The sequence below is a fragment of the Pelobates fuscus genome, chromosome 10, assembly GCF_036172605.1.
Source record: "Pelobates fuscus isolate aPelFus1 chromosome 10, aPelFus1.pri, whole genome shotgun sequence".
Taxonomy (NCBI): domain Eukaryota; kingdom Metazoa; phylum Chordata; class Amphibia; order Anura; family Pelobatidae; genus Pelobates; species Pelobates fuscus.
The window spans coordinates 25,131,641-25,149,892 of record NC_086326.1 but is presented as its reverse complement, the minus strand read 5'-3'; the positions used below and the strand labels follow the sequence as shown (position 1 = coordinate 25,149,892).

General features: G+C 40.4%; 1 protein-coding gene across 4 annotated transcripts in view; it reads left to right on the top strand.

The window, feature by feature from the left end:
• The window catches only part of EXOC6 (exocyst complex component 6), a 198,649-nt gene that overhangs the window by 140,605 nt on the left and 39,792 nt on the right, over positions 1 to 18,252 (top strand). For all 4 annotated transcript variants that reach the window (XM_063435125.1, XM_063435124.1, XM_063435123.1 and 1 more), the window contains one exon: positions 11,039 to 11,112. In XM_063435125.1, the coding sequence (XP_063291195.1) occupies positions 11,039 to 11,112 (74 nt within the window). The remainder of the gene's footprint in view (positions 1 to 11,038; positions 11,113 to 18,252) is intronic.

Sequence of the window (18,252 nt, the reverse complement as noted above, 5' to 3'; positions counted from 1 at the left end):
CTAAAGTGTCCCTTTGAGGAAAAGTTTCTCTCTCTCTCTCTCTCTCTCTCTCTCTATTAAAACAATAAAATAAAATAAAAATAAAATATATATGTATACATACATACATACTTTCAACACATGATGATAGTGTATTAAAAATACTTTTCAGATGACCATTGACCTTTAATTCTGACACTATTTAACACTTTATAAATACTTACACAAATAAATTACAGAATGTCCATGTTTGGATGTATCCCAGTGATGGAATCTGGAGGAGAGGAATTCACTCTGTGAGTAAGTCACTGAGCAGCTTTTCATCTGCTTGATCACCCAAGCCATTTAATTAGAGATTGGCGTAAAACCTAGGTAGGTGCAAACCTGCTCTCTGATTGCTTACACAAAGATCTGTCCAGCACCCACTATCAGTTGGTGTGTCACAGAAGTTGTTAATGAAATCCGGTTACTTGGGTTTTTACTTGTAAAAACGATACATTGCACTTAAAGGGACCCTCCTGACACCTTGATAACTTCATTTTGATGATGCCCAGAATTCTCCTTTAACCCCTTAAGGACACATGACATGTGTGACATGTCATGATTCCCTTTTATTCCAGAAGCTTGGTCCTTAAGGGGTTAAAAACTTCCATAGGGATTCTCTATTTATACTGCACTGTTCTCTTAAAATCAAGAGCAGAAAGAAATTTTAAAAGTGGTAGAAATTCATTAAAAAAAAACAAAAAACTGTTCTAATTTGTCCCCCCCAAAAAACAGAGGAATTAAAAGAAAAAAAATCAATCACTGCAAAAAAAAAAATCACTTTTTTTTTTTTTTTGCAGTCCCTTGAAGAGTTAAGATATCAATTTACGATAATCAAAAATAATGTTTTAAATGACTTTGTTCTCTTACTTATAAGCTTAAAGGGATTTCTCAGTTATAAAAACGAAAATTTTGTAGTGTTTAGATGTATATTTTGTGCACGGCTAAAAAGCTTGCAAATATATATAGATTGGGCTTTTTAAAATTAAATACTTACCTGGCCTCTTCCTTTGCCAAACTGGCAGATTCCCCTTGTGCGGCTGTTATTGCAAATTAAATATTTACCTTAAGTTCAGAGAAGACGCATGAATTTTCAGCAGATGCGATAGGCTAAAATATGCATCATCTAATCTATCCTTTAAAGGTTTACCTACCTAAGGAGATCTCACTTGCTTATGTAATATAACAATACTGTAGCAATGTGGCAGGCTATGTGCGAATTACTAACATACAAAATGTACATGTTTGTACAATTAAACAATTCCCCCATGTGGCTGTTACTTGAATCGGCTTTTTAATTAGCCAAACTAGCCGATATACCTGTATGAATGTTGTTTACCAATGAAATTGCTAATCGAGCTGTAGTATTCATTGATCTTCAAGAAAATAGGGCACTAGAGCCCTGGCTGCAGTCATCCCCTAGTAACTCGTCAAACTTTTTTCAAACAGTTTGACACTTATCTAGGTCCCTCGATACATGTAACATGGTCGTACAGGGGTTTTGCATATTAAATCTGTACAAACTACATAATGCAGATCAACACGGCAAAATCCATTAGATAGGATTTCAGAACATTGCAGTCACAGAGTGTATAGCCAAAATGTGCTGCATGGGCACACTGTAAATACGGTTCATATAATGGAATCCCTTTTACATGTGTTTCTGGGATTTTACTTTTCTGCAATTTGGCTGCTACGACAAGATAATAGATATAGATGGATGTTTTTTCTGCTGCTCCTCCTATTTAATTGGTTTTCTTTTTCTCATGCGATCTCAGTGTGGTGCAAAATATTCACATACAATATTATGTATCCAGTACACTGTTTGGACTATTTTTGCACCATTATAGTTTGTCTAAATGGTTTTGCTATATATTTTTGCATAGACGATGTCAGACTACTCAAATTAATCCTTTTTCCCCCTGGACGAATTGTTTTGGCCAAACTGATTTTTTTGTTCAGTATGCATTAGTCACCATTATGTAATGCAGCTATATATACATATATGTTTAAAGGAAAAACACTTTAGTGAAGCCGTAAATTCTCCTGTACAGATTGTACGATGACCTGTTTGCGAATTTGTTTACTCGATTACGACAGGCAAAAATTGCTATTTGTTTCTCTATATTCGAGAAATACCAAGCTTTAAATGATCTGTTTAAAACCCTGATGCCAGAACGCAGAGCTCTGACAAATCCTGAAGATAATACCAGTGAAAACACCGGATTCTTTTAATGACAGATTAAGATTGGAGCTTAAAGGAGCTGGTTTTCTCAAAAAGAAACCGCAGTGCTTAGAAGCCTTTTTGTGATCAGGGTTCCATTCATAAGGTCTGTCAGACACATTCCTAGCATCCTATGCAGACTCTGATTTATGTCCCAACTCATCGGCCTCCTTCAGCTTTCTCCTTTGACATTTTGGGATTAATGGCTACAACAGTGACATTTCCATTAGCACTCAGGGTGTAAAAATAACTCACAAATGGCAGGTAGCTTCCTACTGTATTGATAAATGAGGTTTTAGGTTTTACAGACACAGAAGGGGAGGTGCATCCCTCTGCATCCTACATTTTAACGGGCAAGCTTTAATGACTACCATGATCATTTTTTTCCCAGTTTCCAAACTGCTGTAAAATGATCTTGGAATTTATGTGTTCCATGCAATCTGTAAATCGTTTGCAGATTATTACTGCGTTTTAACTGTCAGAATTTGCGCACATCTCTTCTCGAGAGCAGCAAATATCTTCTTTTGTACGATTGTGGTTTGTCTTTCGTCCTTCTAAACCTTAGTGGTTAAAGTAATTTGTCTCGTGCTGATACATCGAAAAACTGGCATGTTTGTCAAATCACGTTAACCGTTTAAAGTGGCAGGTAAGAGGAGCAATAAATGTCCTATATAGCCTATAAAACTCTTTATGGAGGGCATTGCCTGTCAGAGTACAGTCTTTAATTATGCTATATACACTATAGTTTGTCCATCTTGCATGGGTGTCAACTGCACCCTGCTATCTGTTGTTGGACTACAACGTCCGTGATCCCCAGCCAGTCTATAGTGGGCTGAAAATGATGAAAATTATAGATCTTTTAAACTTGGCTAGAGCAGTTTGACCCTCTGGTGATGTGTTTATTTGAGTTGCATAAAGAGTTAGAAGAGCTGACGGTTCCTACTTAACACAATCAGATTTATAAAAACTGTAGAAAGAAATCAGTTGCAGATAGGATCCAATTGGCCAATCATGTCTTCTTCCAAGTTATTTGTTCTATATCCTGCCTAGGGTAGTGACTATTACATTCTATTATGCTAAAGGCTATGAGCTGGATCTCTGTTCAGTGGATTCACCAACTTTCATTCATTTTATTTGAATACAAAGAAATATAAGAGTTGGAAGCAGACAATCAATTGGTCCAACTAGTTTTTCATTTTGAGAAATAAAATAAAATAAAACAAAGAGTACAGGCTGTTTTAAAGACCAGTTAGTGGCACTAGGAGGCACTTCTCCCTCCAGAATTGCCCCTTGTTCCGAGGTGGAAGACTGTTCAGCACACCAATCGTCTTTATTTTCTCTAAACGAAGAAGACCGCTCTCTGATCTAGATATCCTGTTACGTTTTCCGTTGATTTATTCAATGTTTACCAGCTTCATGTCAATTGGTGGTAGGTATTCCCAAGGCTATGCTAAATACAATCCAGCATCATGTTATTAAGTGAACTTAGACATATAGTTAAGTAAGCCTTGGCTCTGCATAGCTGCATACCGCTGGCTGTATACTGCTTCTGTAAAGCAATACTTAATAAAGTGTGATCAGTAGGTTTTACTCTGGTCTGTTCTGCACAACTGTTATTTTGTATTGGAACTGGTTAATATTGTCTTGTTGGGTCTGTCCCAAACAAATTTTGTCTTTGCAAAGTTGTAATGCTAACCAATGGTATAGTGTCTAGGTGCTTTATTAGCCTCTGATCAAATACTGTGCATTGAATCTGGTTTTTCCCTTTTTTTTTTTTATATATGAATTGATTTTCTCTTAAATATTTTTGGGAACCCCCACGTCACTTGGGCATGTAGTCATTTTAGTTTACCTTGCTGTCAGTCTTCCAGCCGAGGTCTACAGAATAATTTCAGGAAGTATTACTTTACAGAGAGGGTAGTGGATGCATGGAATAGCCCAATTTTCTAAACACCGTGAAGGAGTTTCAGCATGCATGGGATAGGCATAAGGCTATCCTGGACTTAAGATAAGGCCCGGGACTAATGAAAGTATTTAGAAAATTGGGCAGATCTTATCTGTCATCACATTCTATGTTTCTATAGTTCAGTAAGGATCGTCATGGGACATTGAGCAGAATACAGTCTGTCTGTACTAGGGATGGTCTGTACTACAGTGGAGCTACAGCCTGTCTGGTTTTCTGTAGACAGAAAAATTGTTATAGATTTGGAACCACACCTATTCTTTTTTTAATATTTTCATTTTTACTGTAGAGAGATCTGTGTCCATACTTGAGATCGTTACTTATTTTAAATTCAGACTCTTTAAGCTGTAAACAGAGAAAATGGGTCACTAATAGTGAATCGTTAAATAATTCACTGCAGATGACAAATCATTTCCATTTTATAGAATGGTCACTTGATGACCAGATTTGCAGTGTTCCAAACAGAAAGGAAATATTTGTGAAAGTAATGGTAAGGCAGAAACCACAATATGCAGAATTGATTGAATGACTTGTGAGGCATTATGTTGGTATAAGTATGGGCAGGTGTGCCTTAATGTGGTGAATTAAATATACATGACCATCTGTACAGGAGAGATCATGTGACTAATGCTTCCCTGGGGTAAGCTAGAAAACCGATACGATACAATAGTTCCTTATTGTGTACAGTAAAACTCTTGTCTATCGTCTAATGCAGATTTTTACTGTAATATTTTAATTTTGAAAAAGAGAAATATCCAAACACCATATTAGGCAAATTGTACACGACAAACACGTCTACAAGTGTACATAAAAAAAAAGAAATATTAACCATCTTAATGGATGCTTTCATTTTGGACAGGATTTTTTAAGTATTAAATAAATGCACACATATCATAAATTCTTAATAATTATGTGGCAACTTTTGGACAAATTTCCACTGCGAACGGTTTAGAAACAATTGGTTTTGAACGTCGTAGTTTGCGGTTTTCCCCAGATTGTAATTATCTTACATGTAATTTGTTTTACATGGGTATATGAAATCTTTGCTTGCAATAGCTGCAGATCTAGTATCTGCAGCTACTACAAGCCCCCACCTTCCTCTGCAGCACAGACTTTCTACGGCTGTCCAATCAAAGACTTCTCAAAGAGCTGTATTATAACTCCTTAAAAAAATCGGAAGTACTTTATATGTTTGGATGTGCCTTTGACTGTGTTACACTTCAGACTCTAATCTCAGTTTTGCTTTTATTCGCACCATTTTCATTTAAATCTGAAATGAATGATTTGGCTAAGAGTCCAGTGTACATACTACATTATAATTAAAGGAGAACTCCCAGTATATTGGAAATCACATAATTGTATAAAACATTGAAAATGACCTATTATACTCAAACCGTGTGAATATATCTTCTGGTATTCTTAGCTAAAAGTAAAATCTAGCCAAAACTCCAATTGTTTTCATAACACCTATTTTACAATCCTCATTAACCAAAAGCATTATCTTTATTCTGACCTCCATACTTCCATAACACCACTCCCAAGCATACCCTCTAAGCCAAACATCTGTAACGCCCAGGACAATATCTTACTCAGACTCTTACAAATGCTTACAACTCTTGTATCCCATAGTTTAACCCCAACCTCAAACACCCATGACACAGTTCAACCCTAATCTATGCTTCCTAAGACTTGTACATTTATCTGTACCCGTAAAAGAAGAGCCCAAAGAAAAATTCAGCCTGATTTCATGGTCAGTGTTGTTACAGAGACCACCCTCGTCACATGTCAATATTTGACTAGCACTTTCTAGAGCAACACTAGTAATCTGTTAGCAAATTAGTAGATACTTTTGGTTTTACTGATACCCATAAGTCATTGATGTAGAGCTTTCCAATTATGGAAACTGATGTGGCAGAACACAAATACTTGCATATTTGCATATATTTGGCCGCAAATTTCATAAACGCTGACTAAATTAAGTGTGTGCATTAATTTACGACAAGTCTGCTATAAGCTATTCTTTCTGTGAAATGTTTTTTGGTTTTTTTTTTCCGCTTTAAAGGTTACTTCAACCAAAACAGTGTTTTCATGTGTCAGATTCAGGGAGTGTGACATGGGCGGCAGGGAGAGTGGCTAGCTGCCATTGGACACCTGTCCTGGGGAGACCGGGATTGGCTGAGAATCTAGAATTGTGATTTATTGCGTCAGGGGTCTACAAAACTGGTTATATGGAAAGTCCCACAAAAACTGCAAGATCTCAATATTGTGCTTGTGCTATAGCCATTATTACACAATATGATGCCTGTTCCCATCAGCAGCGTCACCCAATGGCTATAGTGAAATGTTCTGTCTGTGGAAGGTCTTCCCATTGCCTACGCTTGGGACTTACGTGGGATAAAGCTGCCCCTTTTGTCACTTCTGTATCTTTTGAATGTATTGGAATTTCAGCAAAATCAGTAAGTCTTTTCATAAATAGTAAGACCTTTCCATAAATAATGTATTTGTTTGGTGGTGGGGGGAGGGTATGTGTTTTATTTCTCATCTGTGTACATTTTCAGGTGCTTGCAGCTGTTAAGTAGTTATCTCAGACAGACCCCTTTGCCAAGAAACGTGTTGACTTGTCACTTTGCAGCTGGTATTTCTAATGGATCTGAATAGTTATACAGCAAGTCTTTCACCACGTGCATTGAATCTAGCCAGAAACTGATCCTTCTCCTTTACCTACAAGAAAAACAATCCCCTTTCTTTTCCTTTCATGTTTGCAATCTCGTTGTATTCCGTGTTTCTTGGTAAAAATGAGGTGTTTTTAGAGGAATTACTGATCATTGCACCATGACTCTCCCTGGTTTGTAGAACACTACCATCGTTACTATAGTGTTTCTCCATTCAACCAGCTGAAAGAAGTTTGTAACATATTAAATATAAATTAGAATTTATAACTTTGGCAAACACAGTGTTGTCTTGTGTAGGCTAGATTAAGGTAAGGATCTCTAATACAACATGCTGGCACAATTAGAATATATTATCCTGTAATACAATTCAAATATAATGCTAGAAACTGGGATAGAGACATAGTCTACTGCAGAACCTTGTTCCACCAGTAACTTAACCAAATTTGTTTTACAAAAAGCAGTTTCCATATATGCCCCGTAAACCATTGTCATCTCCTTCAAGAGAGAGTTTGTGTCAAACCCACGGTCACTAACTCAGGGGTACAACTTTAAAAGGGCTGTGTGTACTGCAACTCCAGGAAGTGAGATCCTGAATTTCCTTAGCTGGACATGACAGGACAAAATGAAAGCCAGTTAAAGGGAAACTATAGTGTCAGGAAAACAGAGTTTTATTTCCCATCTTTTATACTGCGAGTGGGTGGCATTAACCCGTTAACACTATGAGCACCCAGACCACTTCATCTCATTGAGGTGGTCTGGGTGCAGTGTCCCTGTCCCCTTAACCCTGCAATTGTAATTAATTGCAGATTCTGAGAAACTGCAATAATTACCTTGTAGAGTTAAGGCTGCCTCTAGTGGATATAAATCACCCCTGTTTGGTGATGTCAGTGGGGGAAGAGTTCCGACCCAGTGCTGGAATCGGGTAAGTACTGTAAGGTTTTTGTTTTTTTTAACCCTTACTATGCTGGGCGGGGCGCGAGGGAGCTATAGTGCCAAGAGTACAACTTAGTATTCTGAGCACTATAGTATCCCTTTAATGTTGCCATAGTGACTGATCAAGAAAAGCAACATATCATTTATAAAAAATGTTTGGACTTATAGCACATCCAATCACTTTTGTCAGTATATTCGGTGCGTTTTTTTCTCCAGACCACCCTAGACATTGTGTTTTAAAAGATAAAGAACGGCAAAATGCCCGGATTATGATGCTTACAGGCTTACACCTGATGGTAGCATGCTAAGCTAACTCCAGCTTTACACCTTTCTCTTTAATTGCTGTCCTGCTAGGGCTAGAACTTAATGTGTGAATTCTGGAACAAAAACAGATGTTCAAAATATGTTGACAGCTGAAGAATTAGTATCATTCAAAATCCCTCATTAATCATTTCCCTGAAGGCAGAAAATAAGCCTCTTCATGAATATAGTATATTGCTTGTTTTTGAACTTCGAACAGAAAAACACTCCAAAATGCAATGTAATTGGGGAGATGGGGTCGAAAAATTAAAAAAATTGAGGTTTGTGTATGGAACGTGTGTGATCTGATTCAGCATTGTTCTTACACTACAAATCTCTGTTTTAAGTAAACAAAAACAATTGTGAAGAGAAATTTTGAAGAAAAAAAAAACATGATAAATCGCTTAATAGAAAAGCTTTAATTTTTCAATGATCGGCTGCCTAAAAATATGTAACGCAGGGGAAACTGCTGTTAAGAAGTACAGGAGAAAAAGATTTTCCACATTTTACCAGGAAATTACAGTCTTCACATGCTGTTATACATCCTTTTGAAGAACATAAACTAGCTGCAGAACATAATTTATATACAGTTGCAAGAAAAAGTATGTGAACCCTTTGGAATGATATGGATTTCTGCACAAATTGGTCATAAAATGTGATCTGATCATCATCTAAGTCACAACAATAGACAATCACAGTCTGCTTAAACTAATAACACACAAAGAATGAAATGTTGGCATGTTTTTATTGAACACACCATGTAAACATTCACAGTGCAGGTGGAAAAAGTATGTGAACCCCTAGACTAATGATATCTCCAAGAGCTAATTGGAGTGAGATGTCAGCCAACTGGAGTACAATCAATGAGATGAGATTGGAGGTGTTGGTTACAGCTGCCCTATAAAAAACACACACCAGTTCTGGGTTTGCTTTTCATAAGAAGCATTGCCTGATGTGAATGATGCCTCGCACAAAAGAGCTCTCAGAAGACCTACGATTAAGAATTGTTGACTTGCATAAAGCTGGTATGGGTTATAACAGTATCTCCAAAAGCCTTGCTGTTCATCAGTCCATGGTAAGACAAATTGTCTATAAATGGAGAAAGTTCAGCACTGCTGCTACTCTCCCTAGGAGTGGCCGCCCTGTAAAGATGACTGCAAGAGCACAGCGCAGACTGCTCAATAAGGTGAAGAAGAATCCTAGAGTGTCAGCTAAAGACTTAAACAAGTCACCGGCAAATGCTAACATCCCTGTTAGCGAATCTACAATACGTAAAACACTAAACAAGAATGGATTTCATGGGAGGATACCACAGAGGAAGCCACTGCTGTCCAAACAAAACATTGCTGCACGTTTACAGTTTGCACAAGAGCACATGTTCCACAGCAGTACTGGCAAAATATTCTGTGGACAGATGAAACCAAAGTTGAGTTGTTTGGAAGAAACACACAACACTATGTGTGGCGAAAAAGAGGCACAGCACACCAACATCAAAACCTCATCCCAACTGTGAAGTATGGTGGTGAGGGCATCATGGTTTGGGGCTGCTTTGCTGCATCAGGGCCTGGATGGATTGCTATCATCGAAGGAAAAATGAATTCCCAAGTTAATCAAGACATTTTGCAGGAGAACTTAAGGCCATCTGTCTACCAGCTGAAGCTCAACAGAAGATGGGTGTTGCAACAGGACAATGACCCAACGCATAGAAGTAAATCAACAACAGAATGGCTTAAACAGAAGAAAATACGCCTTCTGAAGTAGCCCAGTCAGAGTCCTGACCTCAACCCGATTGAGATGCTGTGGCATGACCTCAAGAAAGAGATTCACACCATACATCCCAAGAACATTGCTGAACTGAAACAGTTCTGTAAAGAGGAATGGTCAAGAATTACTCCTGACCGTTGTGCACGTCTGATCTGCAACTACAGGAAACGTTTGGTTGAAGTTATTGATGCCAAAGGAGGTTCAACCAGTTATTAAATCCAAGGGTTCACATACTTTTTCCACCTGCACTGTGAATGTTTACATGGTGTGTTCAATAAAAACATGGCAACATTTCATTCTGTGTGTGTTATTAGTTTAAGCAGACTGTGATTGTCTATTGTTGTGACTTATATGATGATCAGATCACTTTTTATGACCAATTTGTGCAGAAATCCATATCATTCCAAAGGGTTCACATACTTTTTCTTGCAACTGTATATGGTATTGTCATTAGCAAACCTAGAACGGACCGGCTAATGTAATATCTGTGCATATTGGGGACTGTCGTCATCATGCTTGTGACAGATGAGCAATGGCGTCACAGCCCCCTTCAGTCCTCACCTCACCAGTGCAGGATCATGCTGCAGGGAGAACTTGGCCTCTAAGTTGGGTCGCAGAGAAGTTTTTCCTTTATTATTTTTTTTCTTTTGTAGGGTGGGGACCATGCAAGCAAGGGTTTTACGGCAATCAAGAACAGTGTTTTAGTAAAACACCATTTTGTTTGGTTGGCATAACCCTTTAAATGTTGACCTCTGTATATCGCATTATTTGATCTTGTGTATTTATTTTACCTTTTATAAGAACGTGTTAATAGTGCAGATTTCTATTAATTTATAGAAGTCTTTTCTAAGTAGATGTCTACCTCAAGTATCTTCTGACCACTTGATATTTGAGTCAAAAGACACCAACTGATTTGCACGTGATAACGGAGAACTTTAGTAAATGCAGACCCCCTGCAATTTGGGTTTCTGGGGAATGCACATCTCTCCATTTTGAACAGTGTGAAGGTCAGGATCTGGTCCCTGGAAAGGCTGTGCACTTCACACAAGCTACGGAACTTCACAGGAAAGTTAACTTTTTAAACACAATGTAGTTTATATTTGTAGATGTTATCCAGTGTGATCCTGTGAAAACTAAGCCTGTATCTTTTTTTATTTGTAGTGTTTGCAAGTTCAGACCCTGTACCAGGATTTCAGGAGGACACCCTACAGCTAGCATTCATCGATCTCAGACAGGTAAGGCGTGAATCTGAACAAATTTCCTTCATTTGCCACATATTAATATTAATATTAAATACTTATCAAGTTTTATTTTTTATTCAAAGGGGATTCATTCATTAATTTGATAGCACTTATTATCTGCCTGTCATTCATTTTTATTTTTGAATCTCCAGCATCTGTAGGTGTATGCCCAAATACCCCCCAAAAAATCATCTGTTTAGTAAATATTACCCCATGGAAAAATTTATGTATTTATTGCTGCATTTTTTTCCATTACAGTCATATCTAAAAACAGTCGCATTTTTAATTTCTACAGCCTTTGCAAGCCCTCCCCTTCTAAGCCTGCCCACACTTTCTATGATGGTCCAATCACAGACTTTCCAATGCAGCTCAATGAGAAGTCATTGTAAGGCAGGTGCTCTGAGCAATTGTCTGGTTCTAAAGTTTAGCTCCACTGAGCTAACCAAACGAGGAAGTAACAGGACTGGTTGTCTGATTGATAGCTAGTGGGTAACAAAGTTGATTTATAATGGTGACAATTTCTGTTGAAATCTAGACTTTTTGTAAAATGAAAAATAGGACACATTCTTCACACATAAAAGAACTTCAGCAAACTAAAATGCTCTAAGTGTTTGGATTGTTCATTCAACCATTAACTTAGGCAATACTTGGTCCTGTCTGTGCTTTCTGTGGAGGTTCTGTGTTACTGCTACAGAGCGCTGTAATAAGCTCATGCTTTTGATTTAAATATCTGGTGCGTTCCTACGTAGAGCACATTTAGGACTAGTCAGGGATAGGCAACCTTCGGCACTCAAGATGTTTTGGACTACATCCCCCATAATGCTCTTACACCCATAATGCTGTCAAAGCATCATGGTAGTCCAAAACATCTGGAGTGCCGAAGGTTGCCTATACCTGGACTAGGTAAAGCATGTTCCTCTTAATATGTGACCCAGAAGCCAATGTTTAACATACACCACCAAAAGCACAATTAATACAAATACTTCCCTAATTCAATATCTAATGGATTTGGCTTTTACAAGACATTTGTGGCACAAAAAAAGTGGAGAGTTGTCACTTCTATTGAAATTGCAGCCTTTCAGGAAAAGATCCTGTTCGTATAGACCTCCTAGCAATCGTATAGAGTAACGTTCTAAAGTCAGGACGCCTAAGCCTTTATATCTAACACTCATCTAGGGTTTAAACCCATTGTTAGAAATATATCAGATCTATTTAACCTGTATTTTAACAACAACAACAAAAACTCTTATGAGAAATTGGCCATTCCCCTAATTATCCTGGAGGACCTGCAATTAAGATGGGTGAGAGCCATTTATTTATTTTACCAGCCTAATCTTCCCTCCCAATTGTTTATTTAAAATGCATGTCTTCTAACACCTAAGCCAAAACTAATTCCTAAAATAGTTTAAGCTGCGCCGATATTTCTTTGCCCCATTACAAAAGGTAACATTGCAGATGTGCCATTTTGATGCCTGCTGCTTCTGAATCGGCAGTGTAATAGGATAGTGCTGGGAAAGTTCACATTCATAGACATTTATAAAACTGGGAATTTTAAATCTAACACCTTTGTACATACAATAGATGTCCCACTGCTACCAAGCATAACCTAAACTTGACACATTTGCTTGTACAGCAGGCATCCTATAGCTGCCATACTTAACACCCATACAGTCATTCAATATATTTTTAAATACCTTGTGTTTTAGATTTTAGGGTATGGAAAATGACACCAGGATCAAGAGTAACATAACTTGGCAACACTTAAATTACATCATTAAGATCCTCATGGGTGTTTTGGGGTCTGATGTCAGGGTTAGTGAAGTTATTTTTCTCCCCCGGGTCATATGGTTTGAAATTAGAGAATCTGTTTTAGGAAATCCTCGCTAATAATTGAGAATCTACAAAACCGGGTCACTTTGTGAGACTAGTTGACAACCAAGTAGAACAATATTTTAAGTTGTTTTGATAAAACTAAAAATATCCCATCTGTCTGAGGTCGTTTTACAAGTTTTCTGGTTTGTGTTTCTGAGATTTACCTTTGGCGGGGAAGTTAACTTTTTCCATTTATTAAAAAAACAACACAAAAAAAAAACGTGTTTTATTCTATTCCTTTAGAAGTTATTTATTTCAATGTGTTGTTTAAAACTCATACAGAACTATTTCAGTGTGCATGAAAAGAAGCAATCCGAGAAATATTAAAGGATCACTATAGTGTCAGGAAAACACTAGTTTTCCTGACACTATATAATCCTTATGGTCCCCCCAACCTCAGGGCCCCCTCCCGCTGGGCTAAAAGGGTTAAAACTCCCTCGGCGCTGGTGACCTCTCCTCCCCCTCCGACGTCAGCTCCCGAGTGGAGCCGAATGCGCATGCGCGGCCAGAGCCGCGCACGCGCATTAAAAACGCCCATAGGAAAGCATCTCTTAATGCATTCCTATGGACGCTCTGCGTGCTCAATGCGATTTTTGCATTCAGGAAGACAGCCACTAGAGGCTGGATTAACCCGTAAATGTCCATGCAATGTAACCATACCAGTTTCTCTGAAACTGGTATGTTTACATCTGCAGGGTTAAAACCTGGGGGGCCTGGCACCCAGTGCACTTAATTGAGCTGAAGTGGTCTGGGTGACTATTGTGTCCCTTTAACAATTTTAGATTGGGGTGTTCGAGTCATGGTCAGAAGTTCTAGCCATGGTAAAAATGCCAGATTGGCTACTTGTACAAGCTAAGGTTAAAACACTGAAGCAAGCAGACAAGAACGAAGTTAAAATAAGCATAACAAACTAAAGTCCTACTGAGAACCACACTAAGGCACTGATGGGATGGACTAGGTGGCTTAAATACCTGTGGATTTTGTCTATAAATAAAGAGAGAGCAACGTCCGAGAGGTTGCTGCAGATAAGTTGCAAGCCTGAAACTAATTAGATGATCAATCCTGATATTTTTTTCCTCAAAATTAGTTTATAGACTAATGAGAGGGGTTTACTTCCTTCCCTTGTCTTTCTCTGTGTAAGAAACATGTATGTATGTGCGAGTTTTAGTTCAACGTTATAGCCCACCCACTACTGCCTTCTGTTAACATCCAAGTAACTAGCTAGGAAGAACTCTTCTAAATGGTCATTTACTGTCCAAGTATGTTTGTGTGGACCTGCCTGTCTATTCACGTAGTATGAGGGTCACGTGACTGGGGTTAAGGCATCCTCTAGCCCAACTTACTTTCTCTCTCTACCCCGCTGGGTTTAGCTTTGGTTGAAAGTTTATTTTTGTATTTTATAGCTTAATTCTGCCAACTATCTGGGCTATTCACTAAAGTCCAAATGGGACAAAACCATTCAGTGCTGTATGGGGTCATCTGAACATTGTTTAGTATTTAGCAATGGCCCGATTTTGCTAAGTGAGCTTAAATCGAATTCTGATTTCAGGTAGACCAAACGGCAGCAGTTTAAATCTGAAAGTTAAAAAGACACTCCAGACATCTAAAGCACTTTAGTTTTCCAACGTGCTTTATGCGTGAAGAATGTGTCCTCAGATTTCAATAGAAACTGGCATATTTATAAATTAACCTTGCTACACTCCACTGATTGTCAGAGAACCAGTCCTGCTACTTCCTGGTTGTTTAGCTCAATTACCCAGAGCACCTGCCTTGGAAGGACTTCTCATTGAGCTGCATTGGGAAGTGTGTGTAATTAGACAGACCGAGAAAGTCTGGACGAGGTTAGAAGAGGACAGTTTGCAAAGAGATCAGAAAAGAGATCTGCAGCTATTGCAAGCAGGTTTTTTTTATACATACCGTAACTTAAAAAATGCATTGGGGGTATATCTGCTAAACAGTGATTTTAAGTTGGGCAGTGGAGTGTCCCTTGAAAAGATGGACCCCAATTACTACAATCTGGACTCATATTTTAAAAGTCTGAACTGTTTGTTAGCACTGCCAGCACCTTGAAATAATACCTCTCAGTAGGTGGTAGATTATCCTGCACACGTATCACTGCATCCCCGGACATATACCATAGGTATTGCATTGAGATTGTTTAAAGGACCACTCTAGTGCCAGGAAAGCATACTCGTTTTCCTGGCACTAGAGTGCCCTGAGGGTGCCCCCACCCTCAGGGACCCCCTCCCGCCCGGCTCTGGAAAGGGGTAAAAACTTACCTTTTTCCAGCGCTGGGCGGGGAGCTCTCCTCCTCCTCTCCGCCTCCGTTCCTCCCCGTCGGCTGAATGCGCACGCGCGGCAAGAGCTGCGCGCGCATTCAGCCGGTCACATAGGAAAGCATTCATAATGCTTTCCTATGGACGCTTGCGTGCTCTCACTGTGATTTTCACAGTGAGAATCACGCAAGCGCCTCTAGCGGCTGTCAGTGAGACAGCCACTAGAGGAAATAGGGGAAGGCTTAACCCATTCACAAACATAGCAGTTTCTCTGAAACTGCTATGTTTATGAAAAAATGGGTTAACCCTAGAAGGACCTGGCACCCAGACCACTTCATTAAGCTGAAGTGGTCTGGGTGCCTAGAGTGGTCCTTTAACTGTTTGAAACCAAACATAAACCTCTTAAGATATGGCTCTCCATCATAGATAGGGGTAAAGACAGATACTATATGGAGGTTAGATAGTCCATCATGGGAAATCCGTATGCTGTACCATAAAATCTTTAGGCTCACATCAAAACCTCTAAAAATGATTTTATGGTTGACTCTTTATTTAATATTGTACATTAACTAGCTTGAAACGCTTACATACTAATTAAAGAAGTTATGTATGAAACCATTAAAATATTATAACAGAACATAATTATGGAAATGAACTGTACTAAAATATTGTAGCATTTAACAACCGATAGCTGATAGATGTCCTACAACTGAAAGGATACAGTGTTACGTGATTCAGTATCAAGTACACAAAATATAAAGTAGATGCATAAACACAAAATGACTCAACAGAGTTCATACAGTACAACGAATGCGCGATGTATCTCAAGCTTGAGAAAAGTCCTAGTTTTGACTGAAACATTTTATACGTAGTGTCCACTGATATTTAGCTTTGTTATATATAAAACATTTTTATATTGTGACGGACCCTCCATCAATCGATGCTCCTAGTGCTCACCAAGGACCATCAGCACCGCACCAGACACCATAAGCAATGCAGCTTGGTTGGGGTCTTGCCGTCTCCTACCCACCCTGGACCTACGACCAGGCTCCAGTGGGTGAACCTCTCTCCTTCACAGAGCATAGCAGGAACAGCTCTTACAAGAGCTAGTGATTATCCAAGGGAGTATGATGATCATAGCAATCCCTTGTAGTGATATAGCAGTTCCCTACAACACGAGACGAGGCTGCGACTTGAGGGTAAGACGGTCTGAGACTAATGGCACAGGTTGGATTTTTATACAGTTTTTCAGGCCAGAGGCACACCCACTGGACCTGATGGAGGACAGGGACACAAGGGACATAAACCAATGAAAACAGTAATTAACAGTACGACACTCCCACATACAGTAAACAATCCCTCCCATCTGCCTGTGATATAATTAAGGTAGTTAATGCATTAACTTAATTATCCACAGGCAGAAAAACCACACATATTTTATAAAGTCCCATAAGTACCCCAAAACATAACACATCCCCATCGTACATTCTCTGATAGCCCTGATCTGTGTGAACAACATATCCAAAAATCACCCAGATCAGATCAGGGGTTTAGAAATAGTGATGTCCCGGACGGTTCGCTGGCGAATAGTTCCTGGCGAACATAGCTTGTTCGCGTTCGCGGCGGCGGGCGAACATATGCGATGTTCGGTCAGCCCCCTATTCGTCATCATTCAGTAAACTTTGACCCTGTACCTCACATTCAGCAGACACATTCCAGCCAATCAGCAGCAGACCCTCCCTCCCAGACCCTCCCACCTCCTGGACAGCATCCACATTAGGAAGCTGCATTCATTTATTTTTTCCCAATTTATTTTTTTTTATTTTTTTTTCCAGTGTATATAAATGTTACAAGCAGATACTCCCCCCAGACACTGTCCTCCCCCTGCCCCCACCCCTGCGCGGTGGGTGGGGGCCATGAAAATGAGGGGGGGCCTACTGTCCTCCCCCCGGCCCCCACCTCTGCGCGGTGGGTGGGGGCCATAAAAATAATGAGGGGGGACCTACTGTCCTCCCCCTGGCCCCCGCCCCTGCGGGGTGGATGGGGGCCATAAAAATAATGAGGGGGGACCTACTGTCCTCCCCCTGGCCCCCACCCCTGCGGGGTGGATGGGGGCCATAAAAATAATGAGGGGGGGACCTACTGTCCTCCCCCCCAACCCCCACCCCTACGCGGTGGGTGGGGGCCATAAATCACAATGGGGGGGGGACCTACTGTCCTTCCCCCGCCCCCACCCCTGCGCGGTGGGTGGGGGCCATAAAAATAATGAGGGGGGGCCTACTGTCCTCCCCCTGGCCCCCACCCCTGCGCAATGGATGGGGGCCATGAAAATAATGAGGGGGGACCTACTGTCCTCCCCCCCGACTCCCACCCCTACGCGGTGGGTGGGGGCCATAAATCACAATAGGGGGGACCTACTGTCACCCCCACCCCTGCGTGGTGGGTGGGGGCCATAAAAATAATGAGGGGGGGGACCTACTGTCCTCCCCCCGGCCCCCACCCCTGCGCGGTGGGTGGGGGCCATAAAAATAATGAGGGGGGGACCTACTGTCCTCCCCCCAGCCCCCACCCCTGCGCCGTGGGTGGGGGCCATAAAAATAATGAGGGGGGACCTACTGTCCTCCCCCCCTGGCCCCCACCCCTGCGCGGTGGGTGGGGGCCATAAAAATAATGAGGGGGGGACCTACTGTCCTGGCCCCCACCCCTGAGTGGTGGGTGGGGGCCCTAAAAAAAAACAATAAGGGGGGGGGACCTACTGTCCCCCCCCCAGCCCCCACCCCTGAGTGGTGGTTGGGGGCCCTAATTAAAAATCCCTCCCCCCAATCAAAGGGGACTAGGGGTCCCCAAGCCCCTAGTCACCCACCCCCCCACCCCAAAAGAAGTTACCCCCTACCTACCCCCCTCACCCTAAAAAATAGTGAGGTGGGAATAAAATAACTAACCTGTAAAGAAAAATTCAACTTACCATTTGACGTCTTTTTTTTTC